Genomic DNA, 19,145 nt, shown 5'->3' with positions numbered 1-19,145 from the left:
ATAGCCGCAACTTGTGTGATACTAGATGTTGTATAAAACAAAATTCTCCTTTATAACATGGATATCTGTTGTTGTAGAAAAATACCACGCACAAATGAAGGAGGCGCAGCAAGTGGTGGCCGAGAAGACAAGTGCACTAGAAGCCGAAGCCTACAAAACAAAAAGACTCCACGTAAGTTTGTTCAAGTGGTTGTGGTCTGTTTGGCTGTTTGTTATCCACTTGGTATAATAGATAATAATGTGCGTGTATGTTGGTGTGCAGGAGGAGCTGGCAGTGCTGCGACGGAAGGCAGAGCGCATGAAGAAGATGGAGATGGCGGGCAGCAGCATGGACGAGGTGCTGCTGGAAGAGATCCGCGAGTACAAAGAGACCCTGACATGCCCGTCCTGCAAAGTGAAGCGCAAGGACGCCGTGCTGTCCAAGTGCTTCCACGTGTTCTGCTGGGACTGCCTGAAGACGCGGTACGAGACCCGGCAGCGCAAGTGCCCCAAGTGCAACGCCGCCTTTGGGGCTAACGACTACCACCGCCTGTACCTGTCCACCTAGGCGCCCCCGCTCGGCCATCCAGCACTGGTGACACATCCCGGGGGCTCCTCTCCCGGTGCCCCTGCCTCCGCCCTCGAGGCGAGCTCCTCCGATAAGAGGTTTCACGAAATTGTTATATTAACAATTGAATATTTGAAAGTTTTATTCTGACGCAGAAGTGTACATATTACCCGGAACATTCTATCTCTAGCATTTACAGTAAGGTACTTTACTGCTCCTCGCCTACCCAACATTTGAAGTGAACTCGAATGCATAATGACTGATGTTTTTAGCGAGATGTTATTTTGTATAATGTGTTGGGAGTATGTTTGCCCTTGTAAGATTATCCGCCACTTTATATTTATATATATATATAATATTATGTGTACATTCAGGGGACCTGCAGAGAATTTGTGTTATTTAAACCAATTATCGTTCCTTCAAGTATATCCAGTCATTTATGAAATTAAATTAATATTTTTTATATACTAGAAGTTTGGTTCGCTTTTCCCGTTGGATAGTTTTGGTAAATAATTGACAGTGTAAAGTGTGAATATTTGTGTTATTCTATGTTAACTATACATAACATATTTATTAATTAGTTTGGACTCGCGTGTGAGTTCTTGTATTCCCCCAGAGTGGCGGGGATGTCACCTTTTAATGTCTAGGTTCATCTTATACTTGTATGTTTTATTCCATGTTTTTGTGTAAAATAGTTTTAATTTCCATCCCGCGTGTGGTAAAGTAATTCATCGGTAACAATAGGGAACACGCAATTACATATAGTTGTAATCAGCCCCACTTCTGTTGTCCACCTTTCAGCTGCAGCTGTGTGGACGGCTGCCAGTAACAATTAGGAGCTTGCCATTTATCGCTAGCACTATATTACTGGTACTGCACTGAACTGTACTGAACTGTACTGAACAGCTGGGACTCGGTGACTGCACAATGGTTGTGAATGTTGGCTGACGATTATATACAAGGTATTGCTGATAGGATATGGTACAAGGGAACGGTGATTTCATCTGCTGAACAAACAAACAAACGTTATTTCTATGCATTCCGTGTGACCAGAAGTGATTTGGAAGTTTCCATCTAAAGTAGGTTGACTGGAAAACTATAGGTGAATTATTTGAATGATAAGAATAGGGAATAAAGGCCAGGTGTTCTGTCTTGTGAAACCTCCGTGGTTGTACAATAAGTGGTGATTTGTTATTATTTATAAAGTGATCAGTATTTAGTATGAACTTGTAGACAGTTGAACAGTTGCAGGTCAATGTGCTAGTGACTGGGGATGAGTGTGTGTATGTGTGTGTGTATATACGTAGAGGACTGCTCGGAGGCGGATAGCGACAGATGAATATTTTTTTATACTATTTGTGCGCATCTCTAGGGATATAAAACTAAGGACTTCTGATGCTATTGTAATTGAGGTTTATCGCTGTGTCATTGATGTCCACAACACTTGATTGGCTTCCGTCATACTTTCTCCCCCCGCTAGTTTAATAGTTGTGATGGAATGTGTCTAGTGACATGTCTGCGCCGTTGGACAGCGGGAGCAGCTTGATGGTGTATAGTGTATGTTGTATTGTACATAGCGAGGTGGGTCACCCTCCTCGAGACGGCGAAGATACTATTTTTGTAAATGATTAATTCATGGGCTAATTATTTCCACAAGTCTGGGGATATAAGATGACTTCAGATGAAACCTTGTGGCATTCATGTTCATAATTATAGAGTTATAAAATGGAGTGACTAGACATTTTATGACAATTTATGTAAATTATGTTTATATATTTTAAAACAATTTATCGAAAAACGTAACATATTATTTGATAACTTCACCAGTCTTGCGAGTAAAAGAAAATATGTCAATGTTATTTCTATTTTCTATTTACTCCATTTTATGGTTACGCCCCAAATGTTGATTACTTAAAAATATGACAAGAATTAATGGTTTTGATGGAATCCATGTGATAGACTGAATGATAGAATCTAAAACAGAAGGGCTAAGTTCTGTTATACTCGTAGGTAGGGAAACAAACAAACAAACACTGCAGTCGTACACTCTCAACAGTTCAACAAGCAAACAAACAAACATTTAATAAACCCATTTATTGTTTTGTTTTGTTTGAATATACTCCAGCAAATTTGTATTACTATCTCAGATACACAAACACAACGGTATGAACAAGTATATGTATTGGTAATTAGAACACATCCAACTCAGACTGACTGACTTGTTATATTGTATTTATTATATTATGATTAATCACTTACTTGGATTCATTTATTGTACATGGTTTTATACTGTCATAATATATATTCTTAAAGAGCGCTGAAATACAATGAATCAACTCAATCCTTCCAAGTCCTGTTAAGGTCGAAGGGGGCTTGTTAAACATAAAAGCATCACTCATTACATATTGTGGTTTCGGCGAAGTGATTATGAGGAACATCACATTTCTGTGTTTTTATTTATTTCAAGAATAACTTGCACATTCACATACATAGTTTTGTTACAAAATTCTATGTGTCAGTTTTTATTCCCCAATATTTTGATGGGTCTTGTCGATGGAATCCCAGGGTTTTTACATTTTGCATATTCACATGAAACTAAACAATTTAGATATTGGATGATTCTATTGTTTCTTTCATTCAGTTTAAAGATTTGGTTAAATGACAAATGCGTACGTAATTTAATGATAACTATTAATGAACTTCAACAAACTTTCACAAAAATCATGTTTTTCTCTTGTGTGAAAACTTTGGTAGAAGACAACAAACAAAAAAATGGCCCGTTATCATAAACATTATAAAAATGAGTACACATTCAACTAGGAGGCATCTTGAAATAAGGCAGAGTTTTGAATAATGCAACAAACCATTTGGCCAGTACTGTACCTTTTTAAACTTTGTTTGTCTTTGAATAGAGTTGAAAGGAATAAATAATGATAAAGTACAATATTGTAAAGTATGTTTTTTCAGTGTGCGTCCCAACCATGTCTTTATTGGGCAAAGTGAATATGAATCACATCACAGTTCCAAGGAACAATATTAGTTTATTAATGAAGGCTTGGTCGGCCGCTGCATAGATTATATGGTTTTGTAAATAAAACACATTTAAATGGCAATCCTAAATGAAATTGGTGAATGGTTAATTACTTATACATACAATAGAAAAGATTTAAACAACCCATTAAGAACTGACTATAATTTATAGACGGAATTCATTGAAAAATTTAATCATTAGGAATAATTTCAATTATTAAATCACCCAAAGATAAGTGTATTTTGTATTGTAAGACTATTCAAAATATACTATAATATGTGTTCTGTTCTATGACAAACTTGCTGTCCATTCATTACCATTCTACTCAGGAAGTTCCAATCTTCTGTCTAGCCGTACTCCTCTACACTGGTCAGTGTGAGGCATCTCCGTGTTATTGAAACAGTGCTCCAAGCAACTCCTGTAGTGTCAAGTAGCGTCTCTTCTGTATTGTTCGCCCACATTTGCCAGTTTGAAACAAACCCAGTTACATCTTTAGCCAAACTTGCATTTTCATAATGAAATACCGCATAGGCAAATTAAACTTTGTATGTGTATTTGAACAATAATATTGTGACTAAGTTTCCACTGCAAATCTGTATTTTCTTACAAGTTTAGTTGTCTCTATGTGTACACCCGTGTAAAACAATATTCCCTTTCTTGGTTATTTATAATAGTAAATCTAAATTTGTCACAAACCAACTAATAAATTGATGATGGTTAAAATATGTATTGTTTTATTGAATATTCATTATAAAGTTTACTGATTTTCAGATGTGTATATGTCAATTCAATCTGCCTATGACATCTGTACAAATATAATGGAATATGAGGCTGTGATAGTGACAATGCTGGCAAACAGGCTCAAGTCTCCCGGAAACAAGCCCCCAATACTCAGCTTCAAATCATTCCTCTCCACCAGATAGCGGAAGTGGGATAGCTCCGTAGAAGTCTTACTGTCTGCAAATAAAATATCAAGTACATATTCAGTAAAAATTATAGAACGAATCGTCCCATTGTGACCTTATTTCATATTATTATACGGTTCTAAAGTAACCGAATATATTTATCTCTGTATCCCCTTATCTACTTTCTACAGACCTTTGACATGTAGGGTGTTGATCTTGCCCAGCATCTCCCTGGTCCTCGAGGACTCGGCAGCCACGGACTCCACGGCCAGGCAGCTCAGCACGATGTACATCACATAGTGAGCGAACCACATCACCACGGAGACTATATTCATTGGCGACTAAAATAATTTGTTTCATCTTAAAATATATTATGGTTTAATTATAAATTACAGTGCAACCTCACAAATTCTGCTCTATGTAATAAAACCTGATGGTGCCAGATTACTCGAATGTATTGAATTTATAATGTACTATTTCCAGAGAGACGTCGTAAGTGACGTCATCGTTCTGTCTATTTCTTTTTCATACAAGACGTGTGAGAATGAAAAGAACGATCATCAATGTCTTACGTACAACCTCTCTCTGGGACTACTAAAAATATAATAAACATTTCTATGTGTGAACAATAAAAAGCATAACAGTTTGCTAATCCATTCAGGAGCCGGAACAGCTGTCATGTGCATTAATATTTACACAGCAGAACTCGTTTATGAATAAACTGTTTTTATCAATGGAAAAATTATATTATTGAATACATGAAAGAAAAACCTAAAATTGAAATGGAGTTCTACACATCATACTTGATAACAATAAATAAAAATGAATACAATATTTTTGACAAGTGAAATATGTATTATGTTTTTAGTGGTAAAACCAAAATTATACTAAAATCCTCTGGACATTTAAATTAACAAAAAACATCCATAAATGAATATTTTCCATGGACAATCAAGAGCCCAAGATAAAAGAGGTAAAAATTTGTTGAAATATGCGCCTACAATTGGGAGCACTTAGGTCTGGTATATCAGTTTCAAGCAAGAAAGCCTGGTGATATAATTACTAGAAAATACCAACAGACCGGGCCATAATGCCAGAGATGAATTTAAGTCCTTCGTCCCACGGGTCGGTAAACAATCGGCATAAACCGAATGCTGCAAGATCGTGTGGAGAAAACTTCCTGACCATTACCTTACTATAGTGAACTTAATTTTCTGCACAGCGTCTTGCAGCATTCGGTTTATGTTGATTGCTTACCGACCTGTAGGACGACGGCAATGGCGGATCCAGGATTTTTTTCTGCGGGAGGCACAACGGTCTGACCCGCAAAAAGTGTTCTCATATTTGGGATTAACAAATAACACACGACAACGTCGTCCCACTGCGACGCGCGTGCCTACGCTTATTCATCTATTGCAAGTGGAAGAGAGGGATGCAAAAAGTAAGACTCGCAGTCAGCCAGAGAGGGACAATGAGTTTCACTCGTGTACTTTCTGGTAATTCAACGGCTTCTCTGGTCGAGGGGTATGGCTCTCGACTAGAAAACTGGAGGTCGCGGGTTCAAATCTCGGCGGACGTAGGTAAATTTTATTTGATTAATTTGTTTATTTCACAATATATTCATTTGAAATCATGTATAGTAAATTTGTGGTACGTTCCGAGTGGAATATACTCTCAGTATCGCCCTGGTGTAAGACCCTATTCAGAATTGAAACGTTGCTTGAAATGGCTTTGGCCATGGTTTGGTGACTGAATAGCCAGGTACTGTCCCACCTTTTTCTTCCCCTCCGCACTACCTTCAGCCTCACAACATATCCTAATTGGGGATGCTATAGTCTCACTCACTCCAGACAGATGGGAGTAGTTGGGACTCTTGTGTGGTTTCACATTAAAAATATTCTATTTTGACAATTTGCAAATTTTGCGATAATTTGATTTTCCTATAATAAGTATGATCCATACTCCATAGAACAGGAAACAAAAAAAATGTAATTATAGCGGTACTGTATTAAACTCCTTATTTAAACGGCTTAATAACGAAATTTTTTTTTTTTTTTTTTTTATTATTTTAATATAGATCATAGTTACATTAATACATACATTTTTTTGCAAATTATAATATTTAGGTACTTAATTGCTCATGTATACCTTATCAGAAAAGAGGAGCTCTTGTGCCTGATAAGGGAGCCACGATTCTTACTTCAGTGATTCAATGTTATGTGTAAAATATAAATATAGTATATCCATATAAGTTTTTTTTGAAAAAAAGTTTGATTTTATTGATTTGTTCTTGTTGGTTCGTAATACAGCGCAATTCGGAAGGGAGATTATTGTAGTTTTTTATGGCTTGGTTATATAATGGTTTTGCATTTGAGTTGTTTTAAAGATTGGCGTAATAAATTGATTTCCATTTCTCATCAGTTTGTAAAATTCTTGATATTCTGTGTTATTTTTTTCTTTACACATTTTTATAATTGAAGTTTGCTTAAATATATCATCAATATTTGGTACTGGAAACATTTTAAAAAGCAATTTTGTTGGGAAAGTAGAGTTTTTTTTAAGTATTACCTTTATAATAATTTTTTGCGAGACTTTTACTGAGTTTAGGTTGTTTTTATAAGATCCTCCCCAACCTATGATTCCGTAAATAAGCAGGGAGTGGACAAGAGCATAATATACATTTTTTAGTATTTTCACATTTAAAATATTTCTTAACCTAACAAATATATATATACATTTCCTTATTCTCTTTACTAACTCCGTAATATGGCTTTTCCATTTCAAATTTTCATCGATGATCACACCAAGATATTTAATTTCAGAAGAAGAGTTGATTACAGTACAAATAGGATTAAGTAGTTTACAGTTGACATTGTCACAATTTTCATCATGGATTATGATATTTACTTTGTGTTTAGGTATTTTTTGTAGTGAAAATAATACATATGTTGTTTTTTTGGCATTAAGTGTGAGTAGGTTATTATCAAACCACGATTTTAAGATATTAATACATTCATTTGCAAGTTTGTTAACTAGTTCCCATGTTTGACCTTTTATTAATAAAACAGTATCATCAGCATAAGAGATTAATTCACCTTTGATTTTCTGTTGGAAAATGTCATTTACATACATTAGAAATAGTAATGGTCCGAGGACCGTGCCTTGAGGAATGCCAAATGTACTTGTTAGTGGTGTACTAAAGGTTTGGTTTAATTTTACAATTTGAGGTCTCTCTGTTAAGTAGCTTTCTATCCATTTAAGAGCTAAGTGGTCAATGCCATTTTCTTTTAATTTTAATATAAGTCTTTCATGGGAAATGCTGTCAAATGCTTTCTTTAAGTCAATAAAAATTCCTATACATTTATTTGATTTGTCCAGGGCACTCTGAATACTAGATGAAATTTTTGCAATGGCATCTTGGGTACTTTTTCCCTCTGTGAAACCGAATTGATTTTCATTTATAATCGAGTTTTTTTTTAAGAATGCAGTTAGTCTTTTTTTAACAATTTTTTCAAAAATTTTCGATATATTAGATAAGAGTGAAATGGGTCTATAATTAGAAATGTCCTCCGGGCTACCGGACTTAAATATTGGAGAGATTATGGTTTTCTTATACGTGCTCGGGAAAACTCCTGTCTTAAAGCTATTGTTTATAATATGAGAGATTGGTATAGAAATATAATTTTTAATGATTTTTAGTGTTTTTACAGCGAGACCGTCAAATCCCGGAGCAGAACCACCTCGCATTTTTGATATAATTTGTACAATTTCAGACGGATTGGTTGGTTCGAAGAGTTCAAGTTTAGTTTCTATATTTGGAATATTTTCAATATACATCTTATTTATTTTTTTCACGGTAATTTTTTCTGCTAGACTCTTTCCGATATTTGCAAAGAATTCGTTAAAAGCGTTTGCTCCTTTTTTAGGTTCTTCAATACAGTTAATTATGTTATTGTTTTGTATTACACTCTTAATAGTATTAATTTTGGTATTTTGTTTATTTTCCATGATTTCATTGATTATATTCCAAACTTTCTTACTGTCATTTTCAGAATCATCAAGTTTATTTTTATAATAATTTTCTTTCGTGTTTTTTATGAGCGTGGTTAATTTATTTTTGTATTCTCTAAAATGAACATTTAATTTAATGTCTAGTGGTTTTTTTTTTGTTTCTTTATAAAGCCATTCTTTGTGTCTTATGGACACAACAAGCCCATGTGTTATCCACGGTTTGATTTTACGAAATTTTGCTGTATTTCCTTTTGGAATAATTTTTTTTGAATCATTTATAAAGTTCGTTAATCTATTTTCAAATATTTTACAGCACTCGTTGATGTTATCACTTCGGAGAATATCTAACCATAATTCAGATGACAATTTATTTTTCAAAGATTCGATATTAACAACAGATATTTCTTTTTTATTATTAGCAGTTTGTCCGCAATGTTGGTTTATCGCCTGAGGTATTATTGAATTGTAATGTAGCGAAGTCATGTAATGGTCGGTAATTGAGGTTTTTATAATTCCTGAGTTTAAATTATTTATATCTTTGATATTTGTGAAAATGTGATCAATGCATGATGGACGTTGCCCATTGACGTTTCTGGTGTAAGAGTTTATACACGACACATAATTCAATTCCGCCATCATATTTAAGTAATTATCTTTATCGTTCGATGTATAATCGTGCGATATATTTAAATTAATGTCACCTAAAACTATTGTATTCGCGTTTCTGTAGTTTAATAACACAATCTACATACAAATATATACATATTCATATAGATCAACAAATGCTGATTCTGAATAAGTTTTATTATATTATTATATGATGAATTTATAAATCGTCATTTAAAAACGATTAAAACAACCTGTTTGTTTGGTACGACTGAATAATCTGTTGATTCTGATGTCATCAGTCACGGACAGTCACGGAACTCAATCCACAAGTCAACATTTCGTTGTGGTTTGTACAAGTATTGTGCCAATGAAACTAAGGTTTTGTTTGTATTTAAAAGATTTCATTGTTGTTGTTTCATTTTGTTGACGGAATAAGGAACTCCAGTACATTTATTATTTTTTTATCAATACGACCTTCTAACTTATATCAGTATGTTTTTTTATTGTTATTGTTAGTTTTAGTGGATAAATATTTTTTTAAGTTTTAATTTTTCAGGGCTTCCGAAAACGCACCAAATCTATGAACGTAACTTGCAACAATTCATAGATTGACATCACCAGTCACCAGTTTCAAAAAGCCTACTTTTTTGTTCAACCGGTGAAGTATTTTTATATGGAGACGTTTTTTATTCTTATGATTACCCGCTTTTAACATAGAAGAACACCAGATTAAATGTTAGCATCTCATCACTAATGTTATTGTATTGAACCAAAGTGCAAAAATACATCCACGACCGCACCTGATAAACAATTTAACGGTATTTAAAAACCTGCATCACAACAGCTTCACCAGTTCTAATGTGAATGTGGACTTGGGTTGCCAATGCATATGGTGATAATCTGGCTTGTAAATAGCACAGATCATCGGGGAATATTTTAATCCCCTATGAAAAAAATGGATTGATCAATGAATTCACTCTGCAGGAGAAGACAACTTATAACCAGCCACCAAATACATATTAACAGAAAGACTCACCAGAGAATCCCACTTGCAATGAGTTTTGTTCCTTGATCTTCAATTCTGCGGCAAACGGCAACTCAGCAAAAAATATATTTGAATTCGCACTATGAGATTATAAGATCAACCAGCTCTCAAGAGAGTAGAATTATTAATGATGGTTAATCAGCACATTGTAATAATAAGCACTGCACATTATTGTGACAAAAAAATATTTCAATCATTTTTGTCTTAAATAGACCTCTTTTGACAAATGATACTAACCGGATGAATCCAACTGATCAATGCAAAAGGTGTCGGTAATCCGTTACCATTCACCTGCAGAGCAAAATCCATCCAAAAATGACCAGAGATGTCTCTTTTGTCCATTATATATATTAAAAATTAATTAATTCATATATGTATTTTAAAAATTAATTCACACTAATTTTAAATTAAATTTTAAATTTTAAATCGACTGCTTCTCCAGCATATGTCCTAAAATACCCACAAGAGATGAAGACATGTTCAAATTCCCCACAAGTACCTTTACCTCCAAAATGAAACAAAATTTTCAGTAATATTATGTAGGCAGAGGGGAGTGGGGAAGTCACATAGAATAAAAATAAATGGTAGCTGACATGTTTAGTTTAGGGCGGCAACACTTTTATTTTTCCAACACTTCTGAAGTAACACTGATCATTTACGATTTTCTTTATTCAATTAATAGGTTATTGTATGGTTTTGAATTTTTCGACTTTGCCATTTGATCACCGATTATTTTGCTGCCACGAAAGATTACATTGATTTAATCTTACGCTAACGTGGTATATTGGTATAAAATGATAAAACAAATATAATGGTGTAAATTGTTATTGTTTATAATAACAAATATTTTTTTCATGCAAAGCTTAAATTTTGAATTTATATTCATTATTATTATCATAAATTTATTAGCGGTTTGTGGGGTTGAAAAGTGGGGAGTATATGTACAGTAGGGTGTCCCAAAAAAATTAAAGTTGTTATTTTTGAACGCATACCCTCTAATTTTATTTTAATAATGACAAAACATTTATAAAAAAAATTTCGTTTACTTTGGACAACTGCAACCCGTGCCGACTTGAATCGAAAGATGTCAGTACTTGTACATTAAGACGCCAGCGAGTAAACGTGTTGATGAGCTTGTAGTAACTTGCTATTTTGTTAGTAAACGAAAATCACTCGTTCATGCAAGATGTTGTTAGATTTACGCACTTCTAAAAATAATACATTTTTAATAGGAGTCGTAAAACACAAAATATCGGGTTCTAAACTGCCATCTAATGGACAAGTTCTTGAAGTTTTGTTCTACAATATCCGGAAAGTGAATTTAACTGTCAATATATACCAAATATAGCCATAGTTGGTATTAAAAGCTGTTTTTGAAGTAAAAATCAGTCAAGTGACTACAAGCCCTGACATACCACTCTTCAAAAAGTTTCGAGATAACTGTAAAAATGTTGATCCCGATAAAATTCAGTGCTACAGAGAAAATCTCATATTACACCTAACCGCTTCTGAAATCGATGATTTGCTTAACTTTTACCGTACTGCACTGACAACAAAAATACTTGGAGATTACTATTGAGAGTTTTTAGAGCTCTGTGTGATAGTTTTAGGAGGAGATACAGCGAGAAAATTTAAGATTCGGCCTCCAGGTGCTCGATAGATGGCAAAGGCGCTTTATTCCTTGAAAATATCATTAATTTGTGCGCAATTTAAAATTACCGGTAAGGATAAGGCGGCACTTTTAGACGTTTGCCTGTTCATAGTAACATCCTATGTCAAGCCACGGTTACAATGTATTATAGCACCTTACCAGGACTTGTGCTTTTCGACATCGATGAAGGCTTAAGAAAAAATTGATGAAAACATCTCAATGGCAGCTTTATTTCTGTTCAGTAAGCAGTTATGGTATTTGACCGATGAAGGATCTATTTTATCGCTGTTTGACGACGCTGTGGATCAAACAACTAAAATAAAAATGCTCGAAATATCAAAAAAAAAAATTATCAACCCATGACAAACGTTACATCCCATCGAAGGAAGATTTTGATGGTAAATTGTATGGTAAGTTTATTAAGTAGTTTAAATTATGTTTTGTATTAAGGTTTTTGTTCATATCATAATTTAATGACTTTTGTTTCAGAGAAAAATATTTACGACTTCATTTCAGTCAAGAGAAAGTATTTGTTTGATCGTCTGAAAACAGATGCCAGTTTTCTTAACGAATTCCCTACGATGTGGTCAAATAATGCTTCGTATCAAGAAGTCAGAAAGAAGGTGTCGCCGCTAAGGGTAGTGAATGATACAGCTGAAAGAACTGTTAAGTTAATGCAAGATTTTCATGGCCTAATCTCACGGTCGAAGAGGAACACAAATAATTTTCGTTACGATGCGTTCAGGAACACCGGAAGATTTATCCTGACTGTAAAAAACAAACTATGAAGAAAAAATTTAATCAATAAACCATTTTTTAATATAAAATACTACATAATTGAACATTTGTGCATTTTTAAATTTTATTTATCCGACAAAAATGAAAGTTGAAAATCCTTCCATATTAACTCTGAACCATATGTTTGGCATCAAGTCGGCACGGGTTGTCGGTGTTTAATCAAAATAATATTTATTATATGAGTTATTGGGATCAAATGGAATAAAATAAGAGGGTATGCATATTTAAATTCATGAAAAAAAAATTCTTCCTTATGTCCTGGGACACCCTAATGTACAGGGTGTCCGGGGGTAAAGTGCACTAACTTCGGAAGGTGATTCTACATGATGGTAGGAGTAAAAAATATAGATAACTTTTTCCGAAATTCCAACATTTTTTTCTTATACAAAAAAACAAACCTACCGTAATGTGGGTTGACTTTGGCCCAAAATATCATCCGATTGCAAAGAACATTCAATAAAATCCAACTTGCTTAAGAGAGCGTTTTGAATTTTTGAATAATGATAGAAATAGAGTTAATGAACTATTTTAAATAAATTTTAAAAAAATTAGTATAATTTTAACCAAAAAAAAAAAAAAAAGTTTGGGCCAAAGTTTCCCATTCTGAGAGGATTCTTTGGCCCAATTTTTTTTGAAGGCTCTATTATTGATTTTCATAATGGTCTAAAGTAAACGCAGCAATCACTGTGATTATTCTTAATGCTTACATAAAATGTCAACATTTAACAATAATAAATTTACATAGGATGTTCGGGTAAAAAAAATTATAAAAAAAACAATGAATTATTTTAAAGAAATTTTATTAATTATGAAACAATTGGTATACAATTATGTTTTTTTAATTAAATTACTTATTTCAGTAATTTGTGGGTATACAGTGGTGAAAATTACAACTAAGTTTCCCAATATTTTAATACTTCTGGAACTTGAAAGAATTCTCTTTTGGAACGACACTTCTCGGGGGGGTTAATTTTTTGCACAATTTCAACCCAGGAATACAAAATTGCATCTTGGTTGTCAGGCCATTTCCAGCTTTTTATTGTCTTTTGCATAGAGCTAACAATCGCACCATTCTTTCGTATTTCCAAAATCTTGCCCGGAAAATAGGCGCCTTCGTGCACAAATATTACAAAGTCGCCTACTTCATAGGGTGATTTGTTTGATGCTACCATGGCAGCTGACGTCGACGCTTGAGGATGACTTCCTTCGCCATCCAGTTCTTCGTCAGAAAATTGTAACGGGCCGTCGGAATCATTTGAATCATGCAATGAATAGTTGTTGTCGTCCGATTCAGATGAAGAGGTACTTAATATCCCGGTAGCAATTCGTTTGGGGGCGAGTTGAATTTGGACAGGATTATTAACATCAGATTAAATCGAAATACTCTTTCCAGCTTCAACATTAATCTTCTTTTTTCGTGTCACTCTTTTATTATCAGATGTACTTACTCTTTTTGACTGCAAGTGCTCAAGTAACACTGCATCAAATGGTACATTTTGGTTAGTATTTGGCAAGCGCTCTAATAATATATCTACGTCAACAGGTACTACGCCACATTTTTTGAACCCAGCTCGTAAATTTTCAGCTTTAGATGGCTCAATAGATTCCATCAACTGTTTTAGTAAGCCTGGAAAATGTCATTTTGGGAGGGTTGATTCGGAATTGCCATTAGGAGACTCTTTCTATTCAGAAAGGAGTTTTCGCCAGTTGCCTTTTAGCGGTCGAAAAAAGGCAACATCCAGAGGTTGAGTGAGATGCGTTGAATGGGTTGGAAGGCACACAAACGATATCTCATTTTCATGGCAGAGCTTAAGTATGTGCTCGTTAATGTGACGATTACCTTTTTACCGTGTTGCTTTTTCAAATGCGGTAAAAATAGGGAAATAAACCAATCTTCAAAAATTGCCGCATCGAACCACCCAGATTTAGACCTATTGTAGCGGCAACCTGGTCTACAAATTTTTCATTCCACAAATCCCAAAGACAGTCGTATTTATATACTTTGTATGGTGGCAATAGTTCTCCATCAGCATTACCACAAAACATTAAAGAATTTGATGTTTTTGTAGTGTTGCAAATTATTTCAGGATATTTGCTGCCTTTCTTGATAAGCACCCTCTTCTTACCTGGATCGTCGGTGAGGTTGGTCTCATCGAAGTTCCATATCTTACTTGTGGGATATTCTTAAGCACTTTCGATAAGTTAGCCACATAACTTTTTATGGTGTTTTCATCGGTGCTTGCTCTCTTTTGCAATATATTGCTCGCAAATCGTAACGTTAACCTCGGATGGCGTTTCAAAAATGAGCGAATCCACTCACACCCGGGCATATTATTCTTAAACTTTCTAACTTTCCTTCCTTGCCGTTCTAAATATAGCTTAATACATCTTAGTTCCAACGGATCCACAGGAAATCCATATTCACCCATGGTTATACAGCAGTCCACAAATTTCATCTCCTGGTCATGCGTGAAAATTGGGGGTTGGCCGGGCTTATTAGAGTGCAATCCTTTTAACTTATTCTTGAGAGTACTTCGAGGTATGTTGTACACTGCAGCCGCTTTTCTTTGCGTCAATTTACCATTTTTGATTGCATTTAAACATGCTTGCAACTTTTCCTTGGTGTAATCTGCATATTTACGAGCTCCCAGGAGTCTGACGTAATTTCTGGGCATTTCAACTGCAAAATAAAATAAAGAAAGCTTACTGTATAAAACGTAAAAGATCTATTTTCAATTGGACTGAATATAACATAGCCGTTTCTAATAAAATGTAGCTTGTTCACAACATCAAAACATATATTTTTGATTAGGGGATACTTTGGCCCGGGCCAATGTTGGCACAAAGAAACCCCAACTCTGTCAAAAACACACAACATCATGTATAAAAAATATTTAAAATATTGTTTGACATTTTAACACAAAAATATTGCATGCTATCATATCTTCAATATATTCTACGGATATAAAGTGTTAACATACCTGTTTAAGTGATAACACGTAGTGGATGTAAACAGATTTTATTAAGAAACTTTTTTATCGAAATTCGCATGCGACTGTCTTCAACTAGAAACTTCTATAAAATGGACACTAGTTTAGTCAAAAAATCTCCAAATGATGTCACTAATGCCATCTATTGATTGAATGTCAAAATTACGCCTATATGAGACAGATGTCACAAATCAAACTATTTTTTAATTTGGGCCAAAGAATACCCCTAGGGCCAAAGTCAACCCACGGTACGGTACTAAAAATCCTTAATATGTGGTATAAACTTACCCGACAAATTCGCTATGAGCTAGCCGATAAAGAGGTGGCAATCGGATCGGCCCGTATATATTGTAAACAATAACATTAGACCGAGAGTTTGACGTTTTCAATTATGCTACAATATTGTATACTTTAAACCAAATTTAAAAGAGAACTGTACTAAAATTAAGAAAATAAAATTTTCAATACGAACAATAAAATTATTTAACTATTAATCACTTAACTATTGAATTTTCAAAATATCCACTTTCCATGTGTATTTACATCATGTAGCCCGTAAACCTAATGCCCATTCTTCATAAATTCAGCCAGGCTTTGTCACAGTTATTACGCACAAATAAACACAATTTTAAAAGTAAGTCTTTTGAGAATTCGCACTCAGATAAAAACACGCTACATACAATAAAACAGTTAATTTTTATTAAAACAATCAAGTTTTTAAAGTTCAACACAGATAAATTAAAGTATCAGATCTTTTGCGAATAAAATAAAAGTTATTGACACGATGCGCGACAATTAAATAGACTGATGGAATGGCAGCGCTTGGGTGCGGAACGTTAGATTTAGCAACAGCGCGAAATGATATAACCAGACCCATACGGCGGACCAATTTTACATTAGTACCCCTAAAAGTTGGAATATTGAAAAAGTCATTTATCTCTTTTACTTGTACTATCACTTAGAATCACCTCCCGAAGTTAGTGCATTTTACCCCCAGACACCCTGAATATACTTGTTTTTAAATGATTGTGCTTTCTCACTTTTAAACTCTACAAACCGCTAGTGAAATTATGGTAAAAATAATAAATATTTTTTTATTACTTGATTGTATTGACAAAAAGATAAGTGCACAGTTATACATTTCTCCCGGATTGCAGCTAGTTTTCAGCAGTGCCTCTAAATATATTTTATTTGTTTGAAACGGCAAAATACAACCCTTCAAATTGTAATCTCCTGTATTTATGGTAAAAAATTATAATCTTTATGTATTTCCATACTAGTAAAATATGAATAGCAAAAGAACTCACCACTAATTTGACAGAATCATCATTTTTGGCAAATAAATTCACTATCAAAATGAAGGTCAAGAATGATGTTGCGTACACAAACAAAAACTGTAAAAAAGAAAGTCACCTTCTTTAAAGAATTGTATGTAAATTGATATTTTAATTACTGTATATAAATTAAATTTTTACCGGCGCGCTGTAGCGTTTCCTTAAAATGAGTAAATTTTCCACCATTTTGTCATAAGCTTTTATTAAAGTTGAAAACTCTACTGTATTTGAAAGGCTTGAGTCGTACCACGATTCGAGGTAGAAAGATGTTCTTCTTAAGTCAGTAGCTGTTTTGGATTTTCCCTGGAAAGCCCTACAGATTTCATACAAGTGAGCATTTATGACTTGAAGTCTGCAATAACAAAAGCAAACGTCAACACCAAACTGCAAAAGGAACAAATCAATGATACACATCTTCAGCATTAGAGCCCATTGGAACACGCCCTTTTTCCACAAAAAGAAGTCCATTGTATTGTTGAAAAGGGCCCCTGCAGTATATATCAGGTAGAAGACGGCAATCTTGGGCCTTGTGATGGAGTAGAGCTGGTGTTTCACTTGGAGGATATTGTCTATTAGCAATAGATTTTTATGGAATCTCATCTTGTATTCTCGGTACATCAGAGAGTCTACTAGAAGTACCACCATTGCTGCAAATGTTTCCGCAAACTTCATAGTGGCGTAAATGATAGTTCTCAGACGGAGGTGATCTACGAGATTGGCCGGCCCACCGCTGAGGAAGCGAACGATGCGGAAATACAAGGATGTGATCATGACAAGTATGGTGTACAGGCGCCACGGCTGGTGGAGATTAACACCACTGTCCCCATATTCAACTGTGGAGAAACCTAAAAGCCAGTAGAATAATTTCATGTGGAAATGCACAAGATCAACTAACACGCCGGTAATGGAAAACATTTTGTTTTCAATACGTCCCTCCGATCTAGCTCTAAACTGAACTGAATATAAACTTAATTTAAATTAAATAAATAACTTTGTTTGTTAACACCACTATTTAATCAAAAAAGGGTTAAGAAACAATTGGTTTTGAAACACGTCGATCCTTTTTGATTAAAAAGTAGTGTTTACAAAGTTATTTAATTTAAAATAACACCACAAAGTAATTTTTCAATTATTGGAGAAGTGAATATAAACTAATCGGCTTGTCAACAGTACAAAATATTTATTTACGTTCACATTGATAACAAAAGGTTAACCCAATAATCGAGGAAAGCTCTTATTTTTGATGTCAACAAAGATAATAATATTTCTGTATTATTATTATTATTATTACAAACATACCCTTAACGGGTGAAAGCCAAAATAAATAATAAAAAAAAAACATGTTTATCTCTAAATAGTATAAAACCAAGTCACTATTCGCGTCTGTCTGTTTGTGCGCTTAGTTCTTCTAAACTATGCAACGGAGTTTTACAGGGTTTTCACTATCATTTAGAGAATTTCTTCCGGATGGTTTATATGTACAATTCATAAATATTATATGTATTGAAAATAGAGAAAAGTCGAGCAACGCGGGGTAAACGTCAGCTAGTATTATTATAATTAACTCTTGCATCCTGAGCCCATGTACACAACACATGACAATTGAATGAGTTGATACAAATTTTCACTTATGCCCCTTGACACGTGTCCTTTTCACCCGCCCATTCGTCATTGGAAATATTCAGTGGCGGGGACCGTTATTTTTTATGTGTAGATACTGACATTTCATTGCCAGAAAATGGGAGTACGAGATCCAATATAAATATATACACGAATAGGTTTTTTACTGTGCCTAATTCTAAGGTCTAAAGTCTAAGATAAATCAGGGATGGGGACTATCTACATGACATAATATTTCTTCTACTACCTAGGTATATGAACTACTAGTATTTATTTTTACCTTCGCAGTTTCTTCATGAAGTTTCGCCATCCGAAAGAACTTTGTAGCAAAAATCAATTCTTCTGTTCTTCATTTTTGCGAATCGATCGATAACACTGTTGTTGAATTCTGGTATGGCGTTGATGAAATCATTCTCTATTGAAAGCATTGCCAGTGCATTCAATCTTTCAGCTCCAATGGTGTTTCGCCAACACGTTTTAACACGTTTTAATGTTGAGAAACATCTCTCAGATTCTGAAGTCGTCATTGGGGTGGTAATAATTATATGGAGAAGTTTCGTTACTTCAGTAAAAATGTCTGTGACGTTATTTTCTTGTAACGATT

General features: G+C 34.2%; 1 protein-coding gene across 4 annotated transcripts in view; it reads left to right on the top strand.

Moving 5' to 3' along the window:
• Bre1 (E3 ubiquitin-protein ligase Bre1) overlaps nt 1–4,286 on the top strand; it is a 34,062-nt gene extending 29,776 nt beyond the window's left edge. For all 4 annotated transcript variants that reach the window (XM_089634268.1, XM_089634270.1, XM_089634267.1 and 1 more), the window contains 2 exons: nt 78–172; nt 263–4,286. In XM_089634268.1, the coding sequence (XP_089490394.1) occupies nt 78–172; nt 263–547 (380 nt within the window). In that variant the 3' untranslated portion in view covers nt 548–4,286. The remainder of the gene's footprint in view (nt 1–77; nt 173–262) is intronic.
• Nucleotides 4,287–19,145: the final 14,859 nt, after the last annotated feature.

The sequence above is a fragment of the Hesperophylax consimilis genome, chromosome 8 (genome assembly GCF_061612785.1).
Source record: "Hesperophylax consimilis isolate HC1 chromosome 8, BYU_Hcon_1.0, whole genome shotgun sequence".
NCBI lineage: Eukaryota > Metazoa > Arthropoda > Insecta > Trichoptera > Limnephilidae > Hesperophylax > Hesperophylax consimilis.
The sequence above is the reverse complement of the archived record's forward strand: the minus strand, read 5'-3'. Positions and strand labels throughout refer to the sequence as shown.